The sequence below is a fragment of the Diadema antillarum genome, unplaced genomic scaffold (assembly GCF_040938485.1).
Source record: "Diadema antillarum isolate AM-2024a unplaced genomic scaffold, OU_Dant_1.0 seq00000935_RagTag, whole genome shotgun sequence".
Classification (NCBI taxonomy): domain Eukaryota; kingdom Metazoa; phylum Echinodermata; class Echinoidea; order Diadematoida; family Diadematidae; genus Diadema; species Diadema antillarum.
The window spans coordinates 231,567-250,177 of NW_027271786.1; the positions used below are offsets into that span (position 1 = coordinate 231,567).

At 38.0% G+C, this 18,611-nt stretch overlaps 1 protein-coding gene across 1 annotated transcript; it reads left to right on the forward strand.

Moving 5' to 3' along the window:
- Positions 1-15,603: 15,603 nt before the first annotated feature.
- On the forward strand, positions 15,604-17,355 carry LOC139741575 (uncharacterized; the record flags this gene model as incomplete). The annotated part of the gene is made up of 2 exons (XM_071652158.1): positions 15,604-15,885; positions 16,724-17,355. Coding segments are annotated over exons 1-2 (888 nt in total), but the record flags the coding sequence as incomplete, so codon positions are not given.
- Between the last annotated feature and the right edge of the window lie 1,256 nt (positions 17,356-18,611).

Here is an 18,611-nt window from a genome sequence, read left to right on the forward strand (position 1 = left end):
GCAGGGTTTTTGGTGGTGTGGCAAGGCATGTTGGCTGTTGGGATGTACTGGTCGAAAGTGAAGTGGTGTTGAGGCACCTAAATGAAACATTAAAAAATCCATTTAGAACAAACAGGAGTTGAGTATATAGCTTTACCTACAGGTCTGTATACCACACAGGTTTACCTACAATCAAACCAAAGTGCTAATTCAAACTTATGCCTATAAATTCCATCAACCTACAATGTACTCATGCTCAAACTCCTACCAGTCATCCCCCTTAACACATTGCCCCAAAATGGAATTCAAGGAGCTGCCCTGTAACACAGCATCCAGGTGGCATAACATTACTTGCATTACTGTGTAAACAGTGACACTTTTTGAGTTTGCAGCATTCTACAACCCTTCATGGTTATCTATTATGAACTACTAAAAATTATGAATTTTGAAATAAAAAGGTAAAGTAAACTATGCCAAATCTCTCATGCAAAACTTGAACCTTTTGGAGGGATATTTTAAGTAGTTGTAACCCCCCCCCCCCCAGGAAAAAATAAAAAATAAAATAGAATATGGGTTAAATATGGGTGTAAAATTGTCAAGTGTCACTATCACAATGTTTTGAATCACTTAAGAGTCAATTCGGAGAAATGTGAACCCTCACCACAGATGCCTTGAAAGTTGCACATTGGTTTTCCATTTGAGATAATACCTAATTTTTTACACTCTAGCCTCGCCAATGAAATGAAGTCACATCACTCTCTATTATTGAAATCAAGAACCATTAAAATTGTGAACAAGAAAGTCAGCATTCTGATGGAAAAGTTTGTGGTATGTACAGTAGTATGTACAAAAACCGTGTGCATTGATATGTAGTAAACAGCTGACATGAGCAGTAGTAGCATGCATGTATTCATCCACATGCAAATCAACACAAATACACAACCTCTACAAGTGTATTGTATATAATTTGGTATATTTTGTTGTGTCTTCATTTTAAAGAATTTTGCAAATGGACTGATTATATCTTGGTACTAATCATTAGAATACTACACTGGCATAAAACAAATGAGCTTTACATTATGTATACATACATCATCTCCTAGGCTGAAGTTGTTATTGAGTCATTGACTTTTCTGCGAAAAAGGGGATGATAATAATTTCTAATTTTATGCCAGTAGTTCTGAATTGCAACTTCAACAACTCGCAAAATTGTTTTATATATATTAATAATTCCCAAACTATTACCGGTACTCTCCCCAAATACAAAATACATAAAGCATACATTGTCCCCAACATTAAACAATGATATTAAAAACACTGTCTAATAAACAAATGTGACAATGATCTACATGTGTGAGCATTGTCAAATATTTCCTGTGGATAACATACAAAAACAACAAACATCATTACTACAGACAGATCAAACAAACCTGGCATCACATTGTTAAGAATGCCATCAAACTCATGAGTCCCCTGGCTAGATACCCCACTACCACCTGCGCTTGAAGTAGCAACCTGGAAAGGGGCACACCATCTGCACTGGGGACATGGCCTGGTACAGCCCCTGGGCCTTGAAGGGGGTTGATGTATGATGCAAACCTGTGCACAGGAAGCAAGTAGGAAGGGTGAATCACAGTACATACAACTGGACTGTTCACTTTCTAATAAACAATCTTATATGGTACAAATTTCTATTTTAGTTTGAACATTTATAATTCTTCGTGAAAATTAAATGTTATAGTGTTATGAAAAAGTATTTCAGGTAAAACACTATTCAGAAGAAATTTGAATCCAGGGTTTGACAAAATTCTGTAAATTCAATATGCTAATGTTTCTGCAATGCCCTAAATACTTGCATTTTTACACACAATGAAATATTGGCAAATGTCATCATTATATCAATGAATGGGTAGCCTGGTTGCATACTGTAAAAGTGGAAATTTTCGCGGTGTTGAAATTTTTGCGCATTTCACGCAATCAGAAACTAGTGCGAAAATAAAAGCACGCGAATATTTTTGCTTGCCATATGTTCCTGTGCGTGATGTCTTGATTCCGCGGAATTAAAAACACGCGAAACTCTTCTCACCCAGCCAAGCGCGAAAAATTAATCGTGCGAAAATATCCACTTTTACAGTAGTATAATTTCTTCTTCTTTTTCTTTTTTTTTTCACTTCAACAACCCTTAACCCGTTGAGGACGAGTCCTGAGTTTACTTCGGGCAGGTGTCTACGAAATGCGTATTGTAGCAAAATCAAACCGTTCTCAACGAGTTAATAATTACATATATCAATTTGACCACAACACATTTGACCCAGGGGCCTGTTTCATAAAACTTTTTATCAGTGACAACTGCCACATTTCTATGACAAATTCGCTCTCAGCCAATCAGATGCAAGGATTTCTGTAGCTTGTCACATCTATGACAACTTGTCACTGATGACAAGTTTTAGGAAATGGGCCCCAGGATGCATCCATCTCTAAAGGTGGCCTCACACTATGCGTTTTTTTCTTGCGACTGCTTGTGGTTTCGAGAAGTCGCACGCAGTTCTCGACCGCATGCGACTTCTTGCGACTTGGAGGCGTCCGCAAGCCTTGTGACCTCCTTGCGGCTGCTGTCAAATTTTGAACAAGTTCAAAACCTTGCGATCGTCTGCGGTTGCCTCTGTGAACCCTTGCGACCAGCTGAAATTCCGCAAGCCTTGTGGTCGTTGCACTCACACTATGCAACTCGTTGATTGTGATCTGGCAATCATCGCAAGCACTGCGATCGAAAAAACTGCATAGTGTGAGGCCACCTTAACACAATCATCCTATGTGCCACAGACATGTAGAGTGTACTGTACATGACCTTTAAACAATTAAAATGCTAAAGGTCGTACAGTTTATCTTGACCACTGACTACATTACAGGATTGACCCATATATAAACCCTTTCAGTACAAAGAAAATACTTCTAATCTATTTCTATCCACAACCCTAATTTCCAAGATGATTATTTCTGAAAATTGTTTTGCAGACTTGACCTTGGATTTTTCACTTACAATGTGTGTATTTCAGGTAACTTGGTGTATACATTCATTCTTATCCTTAAACCTCATGGAAAATACTCTGTAAAACAACCATGATATTCTGATTCATTGCTATACTGCTATCCAGTCTACCAAGTTGCAACATCTCTGGACACTCTTCATAATGGCTTTGGGTGACACCTTCATATTTTCACCATTATCATTCCAATTAAAAATTGCCATTGGAATGTAGCACCCACTTCTCCATTTCCTGCACACCTATATTTCTGCTGACCATTTCTGAATGAAGTTACAGCGATAAAGTACCATAGATTTCATAGCCAAAGATCTGTGACCTTTGACCTAGAGAGGACTTTTTTCTCAAATTCTATGTGATCTGCATCAACCTCTGAATACCTGGGCAGGTACCAAGAAAGGACACAAAAATTTTCCTGAATCTGCAATCGGGAAACAGATCCCATCTTGGTGGGACAGCTGGAGAGAGGAATGGACAAATATACAGAACTTTGTATTATAAAGACAAGTCATTCATTCAACAAATTATCTTCTGGCGCCCTCTATGGCAGACACAAAGAAATAAGATGTTAATCACCTTTGTGATATCTTTTTATTCCCTACATATTGAACAGAGTGGCTTGCAACATTTCCTTCAAGAAATTATTACAAGAAGAGACAATGAAAGATAACACAGCCAGCTATTCACATTACCACATACAGTGCACTCCCGTTACAACGAACACGGTTATAACGAAATTTCGTTATAACGAAGTAAATCCTCTGGTCCCAAAACTATCACCATTAAAGTCTGTGGTAGAAAATTCGCTTATAACGAAACACGGTTATAGCGAAATTTCGTTATAACGAAGTCTTTTCCGAGCGCCACCAACAAAGAAAAACAAAAGAATATGTGCTCCGTTATAACGAAATGCGAATTGCTTTCGAAAATACGTAGCGGAACAAGCATTTATAGCGTCTCTGCATGGGTGAACACTTCACACCACTGTGTGTTTGCTCCTTGTGTCACGCACAGTTTCTGAGGGGAACTTGCGTTTATTATTGTAATACAGTTATCCCATCACATTTCACATAGCTTTCCAGTGTATGATGAGTATTCAGCAAACATACTATGATATATACGTGGTTCCTTGTTGTCGTTATATATTGTATTTGTTCGGTTATAACGAAATTTCGTTGTAACGAAAGAAAACTGCCGGTCCCGAGCATTTCGTTATAACGGGAGTGCACTGTATATGAGTGTAAGCCCGTTGCCACGGTAAGTTCATTCTCTGTCATACAGAGGTTATGAAGGAAGTCTATATTAGACTTCTACGTACAAGAGTGACCACATGTAATATAGGTGAGAAGCACAAACCTCAGGCCCGGGTAGCCAGCTTGTATGGAGTGGTGTGGTGTGGGATACTGCTGTGTTGATAGTGCACTGGGTGCTGAGGCTGGTGAAGAGACTGGCTGGTCTCTGGGTTGGTTCGGTGATCTGCTGCTCGCTCTTGCATGTAGTTGTACTCCATGTCACTTTCACGTGTGTGCAATGTCCAAGATGCAGGGCTGCCAACTTCCGCAAATCAAAACCTTAAAAAAATACATAGAAAATTATAATTATACAGTAATAAAAAAACAAAACAAAAAACAAACAAAGCAGGCACTGAAGACCTCCTTATGCCTTTCTGAATAATAAAAGTAGAACAAATGACCAGCAAGGACACAGGCCTAGTACATTACAATACAATGTTTGTATGTATTGTAATGTAAATTTATGTCATGCATGAATCCTAAAATAAAGTAAACATCACAGCTGTGGCTTTAATCTAATAATCACTAAATCAGTGTAGATTACTCTAGATGTCACACTCACATCGTACAGAGAAGCCAAGTTGTGAAGTGGCTGGAAGTGAGATCCTGTTAAGGAGCGAAGCAACGAGGGGGGGGGGGGAGGGGCGAGGGGTGAGGGTGTAGGATGGGGACAGCCCCCCCCCCCCCCATGGTATTAATTAAGGAGATTAGTAAATTTTGGATAAGCATGAAATCATGAGATTTTGTGCATACCTGTAAGGCATGCACTTTTTGTTGGACATGAAAATGAACTGTCATATAATCTCTCAATAAACTGGTTGTCTGAGAATATGCAAACACGACATTTTATAATTCCTATCTCATGATCTGGATTGAAAAATTACTCGTATTGTTAACAGGGGTCGCACTTAACTTTTTTTTTAACTAGCCAGGCGGACTACTTAGAATCAATTTTGACACCGAAGCAAGCCAATATTTTGGCTAGCCAGGCGGACTAGTAACTTGAGAATTTTATGATTTTTAGCTAGTCCAACATGATTTTGGGTGGCCAATGGCCAGTGGACCTTTGCCAATTTCGAACCCTGTTGTAGTTGTACCTCTCTGTCACTGATCGCTAGTATATTACGCAATCAATCATTGTGTTTTACCTATCTAACAATCTTTTTTTATTTTCTCGTCCTTACTGCGCCAGGAGGCAATTGGAAGCTGGATGGGCGTGTGAGCATGAGATGAGAAGCTGAGGCGTGTGTCTCACGCCTCCGGTGTGAGAATTGGTAGGCCTGCTCACCCTCACAGTTTTATGAGGGTAGATACTGAAGTGATGATAGTGAAACTGCCCAGCAGTCTATTGACATTGTTATTGTGACAGTGCTCTGCGTCTAAAATGATGTATACAGGCAGCAGCCCATCTCCGATTGTCGCACATGCAGAGCTGGCAGCGAGCTAGACCATGCATGTAGACAGCAACTTTTGAGCAAGGTCTGTCTGTCCTCCGGAGTCTTATATGATCTAGTAATATACTAATAAATACTTACATCTAGCCCATATTCACTTCACCACCGGCCACCTCACGACCTAGCCCGACCCGACACGGTGGTCTGTGCTTACACTCACTAAAATACAGCCGACTGGCGGCTGTGTATTCACCACCACAACACAATACAGTCATAATCAAAACAGTGCTCTCTACACTCTTGTCACTCAGTGCGTCTGCTGCTAACAAAATCACGCTGTACAAAAAGGCATGAGAGGGCTATAGAGCACGCTTAACATTCTTGGGCCCATTATTGTGATATTTCTTACACTTTCGCACAAATAAGATGTATTTATATAATTTTACAAAGCAATTTGTAAAGTTACCCTTTCTTCTTCTTCGCGTAGATCGAATCTAGTCTTGACCGAGTACGCCCTTCACTTTTTTTTTTGTTCAATTCAGCATTGTCTAGACTAGTTACAGTCGTTTTTAATAGAATGAAATAATTATGGCTATAAACTGTTTTAACTTGATTTTTTTGTTTGCTTTTTCTTTCTAAAAAAAAAAGAAGAAATGGCTTGACTGCCGAATTCCGAAGAAATTTGATATCAATACACATGGTATCGAAGACGCCTCATAAAGTTGATGCAATTATGCTAATGATAACGATAATTACAGTACATTGTAAACTGCATTTATCTTCACACACCATTCACATGTAACACAAACCCCTTGTGGGGGAAAAGTACATTGCTTTGTATAATTACAAAAAAAAAATAATAATGAACAATTGAGGTTGATGTTTACATCGAATGTTGCGTGGGGACCTTGAGAAAACACAGCTTGTTATTAAAACAAGCTGGTCCCCTAAAAAAACAAAGAACAGCTGATGAGTGGATCATATTGCAAAATGAATAAAGGGCTGAGGTGGGGGGGGGGAAACAAGAGGGAGATAGTGGGGAAGGAAGAGAAGAAAAGAAATGAAAACGAGAGTAGTGACATAACCGTTCAAGTAGGCGTAGATACTGCACGCATTGGTCACTCGTTACGGGTCATATAATATAGTTATCATCCTCAATCAACATAATTATTTGATAAGATGCAAGGAGGTGTTTTTTAAATCTTTGCTTAAATACAAGAACTCGGGGCAGACTTGACTTCAATTGGCCAATTGTTTCAAAGCTATAAGGTGGTGTGTGTACGATCGAGGTATAGGCCCCTATATGGAATTAGTTTTGCTGACGAGTAGAGTAAATTATGAATACCAATCCCACCTGCCAATCCTGTTCTTCAATCGGAAGAGTTTGTACGCAAAAATCGATAAGTCCATGTTTGAAGATTTTGAAGTACGGTCTCTGTCATAAAGTACAAAGTAATACGTACCCTTTAAATGATATTGGTCACTATACATGATAAAGGTACATTTTTGAAGTTATGGCCAAAAGAAGCAAACATTTTCTTATTATTCTCTTTATTTTTCTTGACCGTTAATCGCAAATATCTCCATTTGGCAAATATGGAATTATCGGTTTTTACGAACAAACTCGTCCTATATATAAAACAGAAAGGGCAGTATAGGACATTCATTCACATATAAGGTTTACATCAAATATCCACGTTGGAAAAGATATAGTCATAGATTATTTTCAGTATTTTTTTCTCAAAAATATATTTGAAGTGTGTATTCTTAAGATCCTATCAATAGGCCTATACACAATCTTGGAGGTGACCCCCAATCAAGCAGCAAATGTGACAGTGTTTAATACCCGATTATTATCAATGTATAATAGCATACAATATGGCCTAAATCAGTAAAGACGTCAGTTTATGGATAATACCAGCATTCCTTGATAATAACTTTGCCACGGCATAATCATAGCTAGTAGGTTGATAATTTCACTTCAAGGATGAATTTTATCTTCAAAAGTTCATGCACCAGAGCATAATAGTCATGTTAGTTTATTAGGGTATAGGCCTATATAAGGGGCCGGCGCCGCGTTTTTAAAAGAATCTGGAGAGTACGTGGGATGAACTGGGTGCGGGAGATTAGTGGGACACCTCTCTATACTCCTATATTATCTCAAAGAGTTTTGAACTACAGTGTATAATCGGATTTTAAGTCTTATCGCCTATTAGGCATTTGGCATCAATGTACAATCTCATGGTAACTGCTCTGCAACAACTCTTCGGGAAAGTTTAATTTTGAGTTATATTTTGGACACTTTTTTTTTTAAAATTCAGTGTGAAGTGCTTCGTGAATTCATCGCACGGCTTTAGCAGGCACTCAGCATGCTTTATGAAGGCCTTATGAGTTCCAATGATTTGCATTAGGGCCGAAAAGATTTTGCAAAAAAAAAAATAGTATTGTGATATTAGCCGCCATTCTGATTTTTTTTTTTTTTTGGGGGGGGGGGGTGCTGGGATGAACTGGGACAGCATCACTGTCCCACTTCTTCCTGTATTCAAGGTTACGATAAAATGTCAAAGATTATTTTTTTTCCTATTTTCTTAAGTTCTGGTAGAGATGCTTTCACACAAATGCAACTTTCTTTGATGGACCATGAGTGAACTTTTAACAATAGAAGGCTCTGCGAGAGTGTAATGAACAGCGCCATCTATAAATCAAACGGTATGGTACTAGTATATCAAAGGTGGCAGTAAAAGTTCTGTCTCTCTGTTGGGAGCGACATGTACATGTATTTTGTTTTTCATGCATGATAACATCTATCTATATACTCTTCATGAAACCTCCCCCCCCCCCCCCCGAAAAAAAAGAAGAAGAAAGGACAAGAACGATGTATGGCTTCAAGTTTAGGTTTTTCGTAATGACATCGAGCTAATCATAGTAATAGTTTCCTCCAGTCATCATGGGCAGAAAGCAAAGATTTTCGTCTTTTCTCTGTCCCTCCATTATCCTATCCGAGTGCTAAGAAGTTTACGTGAGACAATTTGACTCATAAACTATAATTTATTTAATTCAATTGATGACAAAAATCTATATGATGATGCATCCTCGATTTGTGGCTTTTAAAGTAAACTTTTGAAGGAACTAATAGCTGTTTTCATGGGTGCATCTTCTTTTCCTTCATCATTACAACACCTTTGTAGACGCCACGCATTTGCATAATCATAAATTTCTGTTAAACTGGTTTGCCTATGCCATTTTTACTTCCTAATTCGTTGACCTTGCATCTGATTTTCATATAACTATTATGTCATTATGAAGTGACAAAAAATGATGAAGACATTGGCAATATGCTATTGTGTTATTTGCATGACAACCCATAATTTGCATATTTCAATAAATAACTTCCATATTAATGAATTGATGATATTTATGTATCGAATTCTTATCTGCAGCCCTGCCTTCTCATTGTGCGATTGAAACAACGTTAATCTGCAAATTCTGTCTTTCCGAGAATTGATTGCCTCCAAAATTAACGGCCTATACAATAACAATGATAACAATAATGATGATGATAATCATGATAATGATAATAACAATGATAATGATAATAATGATAATAATGATGATGATAATAATAATAATAATAATCAGTGACTATACTATGATAATGGCAATAATAATAGCAATAATAATAATAATAATAATGATAATGATAAAGTGATGATTTTGCAGACATTTTGTTTATAAAAGTTTTGATGTGCGTATACCGATGTACTATTTTGGATTTTGCTTGCGAACCATTATTTTTTTTTTACTAACTCAGCATACTCGAATCATGCCAAAAAGGGCATGCGGTATCCAAATCAGTTTTCTCCAAAATTCCTCTTAAGTAGTTACATTTTTTTCTTTAAATAAGAGAACCTAATAATTACGAGAAATGCAGGTATTATGATAAATTTGCTGCAAATGTCGCTTCCTTTTATAAAATTAACAAAATCTGAGTTTGAGTTGAGTTGAGTTTGAGTTGAGTTTATTAACAACATACATGTGAATATGATAACATGATAACATGAAATTCCAGTGTAAGATACAATAACATGAAATTTTTATGAGAATACAATGATTTTGTACAAGGTTCTTACAGCTTTGCAAGCATATATTTTACATACCTCTATCTACCTTACATATCAAGAATACATGTGTATAATAGATTTAGTTTCATTGTGATACATTTATCACTGAAAAGGCAAAGAGAATGAATAAGTATGTAATGTAGACATATATATGCATAGACAGAAGTTCTGAAAAAAATAATCGAAAAAAATAATAGAAAAACAGAAGATAATGTTGTTAAAGGGGGAACCAAAAGTTAGCACAAGTGCTAGTCGAGACACGGTATTAGCTTTCTGTGCCAATAAGTCAAAATGTACACAACTTTTACACTTAAACCTATTGACAGGAAACATTATATACGTGACACGCAAAGGGTTAATATGATAATTTATATTCTACATTTTGTAAAGATTCTTTTAACATACTTTCCATGAAACCACTCATTTATTAAATGTATAGGAATATATACCTCCAATTCTTGGATCGATAACATTTTGTCGGGAAATTCGATCACGAGAAAAAAAGAAGATATATGTATAATGATAATATGTGTGTTGAATTTGGCCGTAGCGAAAATACTGAATCATTATAACCCATGGTTGTAATTATTTCAAGCACTATACTTCGAGTTCTTCCACATGTTCCGGATGAGCAAAAAAACCAAAACAAAACAAAACAAAACAAAACAAAACAAAAAACAAAAACAAATCAAAAACAAAAACAAAAACAAACCAACAACCAATCAACCAACCAAACAAACTAACAAACTAACAAAACAACAAATACAAAATGAAAAAAAAAAGAACTGGACAAACAACATTTTTCGCATATCAGAGCAGAGAGACCCTGTTACCGATGTTCCAAATCGAGCAACTAAAGTGCAGCTTTGGGCAATTTCCTGCGCATTATAAGGCCTATCCTTATATAGGTCCTATTGGAGGTCTATCTTCGCAAAGAAAATCAGCCGAGTAAAATGTCGCACTCATCTTTTGAACAAAATTGGCAGAGCCAATGACGTAGTTTGTAGCATCATGACTGGACTACGAATTTCTGTTATTGACCCTTCTCCACGCATTATCTTCCTAGAATAGTCATAATTATTTTTACATGACCCCTTTTCCATTTGTGAGGAATAAGACATATATGTATATATATATGTATATATATATATATATGAAGAGTTTGTTTGCAAAAACCGATAAGTCCATATTTTCCAAATGGAGATATTTGCGATTAAAGGTCAAGAAAAATAAAGAGAATAATAAGAAAATTTTTGCTTCTTTTGACCATAACTTCAAAAATGTACCTTTATCTATGTACTGACCAATATATCATTTAAAAGGTATTATTTTGTACTTTGTGACAAAGACCGTACTCCAAAATCTTCAAAAATGGACTTATCGGTTTTTGCAAACGAACTCTTCATATCATTTAAAAGGTATTATTTTGTACTTTATGACTGACATCGTACTTCAAAATCTTAAAAAAAGGACTTATCGGTTTTTGCAAACAAACTCTTCATATATATATATATATATATATATATATAATATACCCACACACACACACACACACACACACACAGAGTTGATGTTTATGATATGTAATATAAATATCCATATATACATAATTGTTTACGTTATAGATCACGGAGGCCTATTTCCTCCTTTGAGATTTGTTTATATTCCTGCATTTTTTGTTAGTTGGCTCTCACTTTCATTAAAAAAAAAAAAGTTTTTCCACTTAACCAGGTTTAGGACCGCCCCCCCCCCCCTCACTCAAAATGAAGTTGCTATAAACTTTGAATTCAATCATCTTTCTCTTCAGTATTCTTCACTGTTTTGTTATCTTGTTTGATTACGTTGCCTCCCTTATTATAAATCTTTCACTAGTTGCCCGCACCCCTACGAGAGTGGATCATCACTGGCCCACCTTGATAGCGTTTTGTCACCTCTCATGTTTTAACCTCTACCCTCCTTAGGCCCTACCTGTTTGGCTTATGAGAGCTTATAAAGACAGAGAACAATGAAAATAAAAAGCGTGGACAAGACTTGTCCCCTTTTTAATGTTTACATTATTCTGTGTCTCTATAGGGCCAAGCCGGATCTCTGGCGATTCTCAGACTGTACTTCTTGTGTGTATAGCCTAGTTCACATTTTTATATGTTTGCTTTCCCCACGTTTGTCATTAATTTTTGCCTCTGACGATCGCAGATTCTATAAGGATCGAAAGCTCATCATAGCAGCTAGGCCCATTTTGACGCCATTTTTACACATTTTTTTTTTCTTACTATCACATTCCTTTTTATTTATCACATTCTTACATTTGAAAGAGCACAAAGCACAAACGGCATCCACTGTCAGAAACACCACACCAATAACCCTCATCCAGTTGCTGAAAGGGCTTTGGTGAGAAGTACTGTATTAGAAGTGGTATAAGTAGAAGTAATATGCCACCACAACTAGGCCTATAATACCGGTAATATGCATCAAAATGCATTTCAGTAATGAAAATTAAATAATTTAATTTAACGTCCTCTTTATGGGAGAGGGAGGGGACATTGAACTGTCCTTCCCTGATCGCAGATTTTCAAATAATTTGAACATAAAATAAAATAATGAGATATGTTTCCAACACACCGCACCGTCTTACTTCTTCTTCTTTTCTTTTTTTTTTTAAATCGTAATTTAAATTTCAAAATACAAAATTGTACACACACCCTGCCATAGAGCACGCTCCATCTCGAGCATCATCGCAGCAGCAAGCAGGTCATCCGTCGACGTGCGCGCGGTTACTAGTACCCAAGACAGGACAGGCAGGCTATGGATGCGCCAGGAGGTTGGGGTCGTGGTTAGGGTACAATCAACGTACGTGCGCTCACTACTGTGAGCCGGGTGCGCGTGCATTCCTGGATCCCTATCATGCAGAATAATCCTTGCTGCATATCACAGTTTCTACGGAAAGGACCCGAGATGAGGTGATGACAAAGACTTGAAATGTCGAAATCTGCAGCACTTGTGGGGTGAGTACTACGAAAAGACAACCCTGTATCCTGACTTCGAGGAACTCTTGGTTCCAGTTGGTGTCGTTTAAAGTTGTTTCAATCGTAAGTAATATACAGTGTATGTTATACTATTATTAGTGTGTCGAATAGATCCACGCCACGTCCAGCTTGCACTCTCACACAGACACTGTGCACTGCCACTGGGACTGAGTGAAAAAAATGAAGTGGGATTGTTCAACTAGTGTGATGCTTCCAATTCCAAGATTTCATGACCATCATCATCCATGACTCATGAGTATCATGAGGCCCCGGTCCATGTACACAGTGGTAGTGGCTTCGCGTTGGGGCTGGTCGCAGTTTAGACAGAAAGATCCGTCTGTCCGGAGGACTCTTTTTATATTTTGCCATTAACGCTGTCCTCCGTAGACAGACGGAAGGTTGCAGTACCCATTGCTGTGTGGATGTTCTTAATCACTGTCTCTATGAAAAATTGGGTGAGGTACTTCACCCTTCTCGATTGCGTCTAATTCACTTTTACTTTACTTTACTTTTACTTTTCCGGAACGATGTTGTAGGACAGAGCCTGTTCATCGATCAGGTAGAGTTATCTCTTGATGCTCTCCTTCCAATCACGGCCCTAGGTCGGCAAATTTAAGCTTGTATAGTGAAATTAGCTTTTTAAGAATACATTAAACTCACCAGATTAATGAATAATCCAAAATTTTAGTAGAATTTTCAACGTAAAACACAGCCTGTCGCGTCGTCACGTTCAAACTGCAGAAACATACACTTTGAATCTATTAGCCAATCACATGCGAGGTAGTTTCTACGTGTTTGTCTTACTAAAACACGTACCTCGCATGTGATTGGCTTACAGATTCAAAATGGCGACTTACAGCTTGCGAACGGCGATGTTGCGATATCGATAAAATTTCTGCGTTATAACCGAGTTTATGTGAGTATTTCGATTGCACAATGTGAGAAATTTATCCCAAATATTGCTGCATAATGTGTCATGTCATGTCAAACTTGTTTGAATGTAAAAAAGCTGTCTGAAATTTGGTTTATCGTAACGTTTGATCTGTGCGCGACTGCTCCACACAGGAGCTGCAGTCATTGACTTCGGTCTGTATACGGAGGGGATCCGTGAAGCCAGACGCAGTCTCCGCGGAACATTCCCCGACGGACAGATACAGACCGATCTTTCGGTCAAGTCGCAGTTAGATGAGGCTATACGACTGACAGAACCAAAACAAGCGTGTTTATTATGAGGCTATTTGCATTGAATTGTGATTTATTTCAGCAAGCAGGGGCGGGGGCTGACCGTGACCGAAAGATCGGTCTGTATCTGTCCGTCGGGGAATGTTCCGCGGAGACTACGTCTGGCTTCACGGATCCCCTCCGTATACAGACCGAAGTCAATGATCCCAGCTCCTGTGTGGAGCATCGCGCGCAGATCAAACGTTACGATAAACCAAATTTCAGACAGCTTTTTTACATTCAAACAAGTTTGACATGACATGACACATTATGCAACAATATTTGGGGTTAATTTCTCACATTGTGCAATCGAAATACTCACAGTAACTCGGTTATGCAGAAATTTTATCCATATCGCAACATCGCCGTTCGCTAGCCGTAAGTCGCCATTTTGAATCTGTAAACCAATCACATGCGAGGTATGTGTTTTAGTAAAAAAACACGCAGAAACTACCTCGCATGTGATTGGCTAATAGATTCATACTGTATCGTGTATGTTTCTGCAGTTTGAACATGACGTCGTGACGGGCTGGTTGATGTGTGTTTTACGTTGAAAATTCTACCGAAATGTTGGATTATTCATTAATCTGGTGAGTGTAATGTATTCTTGAATAGTTGATTTCACTATATAAGCTTAAATTTGCCGACCTAGAGCCTTGAATTAGACGCAATCGAGAAGGGTGAGGTACCTCACCCAATTTTCCATAGAGACAGGTTAAGAATATCCACACAGCAATGGGTACTGGTACCTTCCGTCTGTCTACGGAGGACAGCGTTAATGGCAAAATATAAGAGAGTCCTCCGGACAGACGGATCTTTCTGTCTAGGGCTGACCATACATTTATATAATTTTATAAAGTCTAGAACCTATATATGCATGTAAACAAGGGATTTCTTTATGCCCATGACATGGACCTCTGTAAATATCTTCTCAAAGCCTAACATTACTCTTTTGTAATCTCATTTTCATCTCTTCTTTTCACTATCTATATTTTTTAAGCTCTCCTACTCTTGCTTTTGTATACACAGTATATTTAAGTGTTTGTAGTGTATAGTCTATACTGAGATTGCTTATTTAAAAGCCATTTTTATACTCTTGCATGTTGTGTGTACAAGTATGATAATCAATTATGTATTTATTTTTCTTTTTTTTTCTCTCAGGTGCTAATTAAACCACTTACTGTTTATAAAGTTCAAAATTACATACCTTGTACTTTTCAGAGGAGCCTTAACAGTTACAATACAAGCTCTGCTTCAACCAAGGCTACATTAATTGTACCTCGTCTTTCTTTCCTCTAAAACTCGATCTACTCGTCTAGCTGCCACATTCTTGTTTATTTTGTCTATTTTCTGTCTATAAGTATAACCAAGGGTCTAAATGACTACGTACCACCAAGTAGAACCTAGTAATAAGCGTGTATAGCTGTATACACTTGTTTTTATAATACATGTAATCCCAGATTTGATTTTGTTTTGATATGTTTTTTTTTTCATCTTGCCTTCATTTTGTGTATTGCAGTGTTCTTAAGTTGAAGGGAACACTGGATGTACCACCATGGATTTCAACTTCTTGGATCAGCCAAATCAACACCTTCCACTCCAGATTCCATACGGGATGCCACCATCAACAAGCTCTCAGGCCAGTACATACCATGAGATGCCCTTAGAGAGTCCCACTGTAGACCTGGTCTACCCAGTCACCATCAGCTCTACTGGTGCAGAGTACCCTCCCAGGCCAATTGCCTTGCCTCAAGCTCTACCTCCTGACAGGCCTGCAGTCTTTTCAACAAGGATTGACCTTGTGAATGCAGGTATTGTGCTCTGTCTTTGAGATTTGATAACCAACTGTACTGTGCTTTTTCCTCTCACCCAGTTCCCATTGTAGGTTTATACGTATACCGTAGTGTATTAAGCGTGTCATATTCCATACCTGCCTGCTGTTCAGATTTTTCACGGAAAGAAAATGCATTAATTTCAATATGTTCTGATTTTTAGAAATATCTTTCACGCTAAATATTATATGAAATTTATGAAAGTTCAGATTTTTAAATAGTTTTTCTTTGCTTGTTCAGATTTATTCAGTCTCAGGGTTTTCAGGTATGATATTCCATGAAAACAGAAGCCAATTATGAATCTTATTGAATTTTTAGCCAAAATGACCCCTCCTATGTACCCAAAAACTTGTCACTTTGTAGTATTTCTGCTCTAATCAAAAGAGCCATGCTAGGATCAGCAAAGACAGATTTGAATACATTTTGCCTACATATACATGTAACATAAAGGAGAGAGTTATAATTTGTATCCTTCAACATTTATATTTGGTACTTTTATTAGATATAAAATTAATACTTTTTTGAAAATAGTCTCCATAACTTCTTGGATGTGGTTTTTTTTTTTTTTCCACACTGCTCCACTGGTGGCTATTCTACTTTTTCTGTGGTAAGTGTGACAAAAATTAGAGGAAATTGTCATGGTTAGGAAGCTCTTGTTTTTCAAAAGTCTTATGTACACACTGTAGGGTTCAAGAGTCTTGACAAATTCTTAGAAATTGTGATGCAATGTAATAGGAAATAAGTGTCGGGAACATTTAATATTACCACATTTTTTACGCTGAGTCATTTTGTTGTTGTTGCTGTTGTTGTCTGACAGGAAACCTTCAAGTCACCCAGAGCAGTAACTCAGGACTGTCACAGCAAGTTCCACAACGAGGGCATTCCTTTCACATTCCAGCTTTTGCTACTACAACTCATCCTGATCTCAATCTGACCAATACAATCAGAACAGCAACTCAGTGTAACTCAGCCACAGGGCACCGTGCAGAGGTTCCAAATATTGCAGTTCTCAGTAAACCAGGACCCAGACCAGAGAGAGATGTACACCCCAACAATTGCCCACCTCGATCAGAGAGAGAAGTGGATAATAACAGCAGCCTTCAAAACAAAGGACAAGTTCAGAGCACAGGTCCAACAGTATCCAGCTGCAATAAGACAGCAGTGAAACGTTTAGCTCCTTCTGGTCAGTCAGGGGATGATGCGTCCAAGGATCATGCGGGGGACTCCCAACCTTATCTCCACAACAATGCCCTAGCCACCTCTATCCTCATAGAGGGAGGAGTTCTGCCGGAAGGGCTGGCCTACAAGCAGTTTGATAATGACATCAAGTGTGTTGGTGTCATAGCCGAGAAAATCATCAAGAAAGGCACCCGCTATGGTCCCTTCAAGGGGGACATCAAGAAAGGAGATTTCTCAGAGAATGGACACAGCAACAGACAAACTTGGGAGGTATTTAATATATTACATTTTCCACAGTTAACTCTCAGTGTTTGTTTAACCCTAAAAAGACTGGGGGGGGGGAGGGCCTAAAAGGCCCCCCCTCGACATTTCGCGCGATTACTCTGCAACACGCAATGCTCTCGCCGCGATGCTCTATGACTTTTTTCTTTCGAGTTTCGCGCACATTTTGACACCAAATTTGTGACGCCCGGGGATACGGTTCTGAAGCTACATAACTTTTTTGTACGTGCACGTGAGGCCGAAAATGGCTCAAAAATGTGATTTTGTGTACAAAGTCAATGCAAATTGAGTTTTTTCACATGGTTCATATAGATATGCTTATTTTTACTCTCAATGGCTAAAATTAATTTGTTTTAGGAGTATTATGCTTCAAAAAGTGTCTGCCACAAATTTTGTTAAAAAAAACAAAAACAAAAGGTCGGAAAAACAAAGAAATACATAAGAAATTCATAAAACAATAAAATAAAAAAGAAATTAATTTTGATACCAAATTTTTTTTCAAGTGCATTTGCCAAGAATGCCACAAAGAATAATTAGACCAAAAATGAGCACTTCTGGAGCTTTATTTACTGATTTAGATCAAAGAGTCTGATTTCTCGCATAAATTAGTATAATTAATCAAAATAAAATCAAAGAAGACTATTTTGGAAAATTTAAATATGCGATCTTGTAGATTACATCGCACACTACCATTGTGCAAATTTCCGCGGCGATCGCGCGATCCGCGGCCGAGATCTTAAGGGGGGGCCCTTTAGGCCCCCCCCCAGTCTTTCGAGCTACCAAAATAGCCCAGTCTTTTTAGGGTTAAACCCGCCTTATATGAGAACCTGGTGGCCTGTGTATTAAGTCACAGTGTATGGGGACTTCAGAACTCAATGTAGAAAGTGTTAAGTGTGTATGAGTAAATGCTTTTCTGTGTAGATGTCCAGAAAGGGAAATGTAGACCAAGGGTACCTTGTGTTGATGAGCTGCTTGGAAACACTGAAATTCCCTCATTATATCAAGTATCTTGTAACATCGGGGATAAAAACAAATAAAACTAGAGAAGCACTCTGAGAGCGCCGACCTCCACCAAGCATGCAAATAATTTTCACCACTGATCTTGTTCTTCCGTAGAGATATCAGTGATTTCCACCCATACGTACTGCATTGTGTGCTGAAAGTTGCCAGATTTCCCAACATAGAAGCCTTTGTTACATCATAAACCCTCAGCTGCACGGCGCGCCTCACCCCTGCAGAAACTA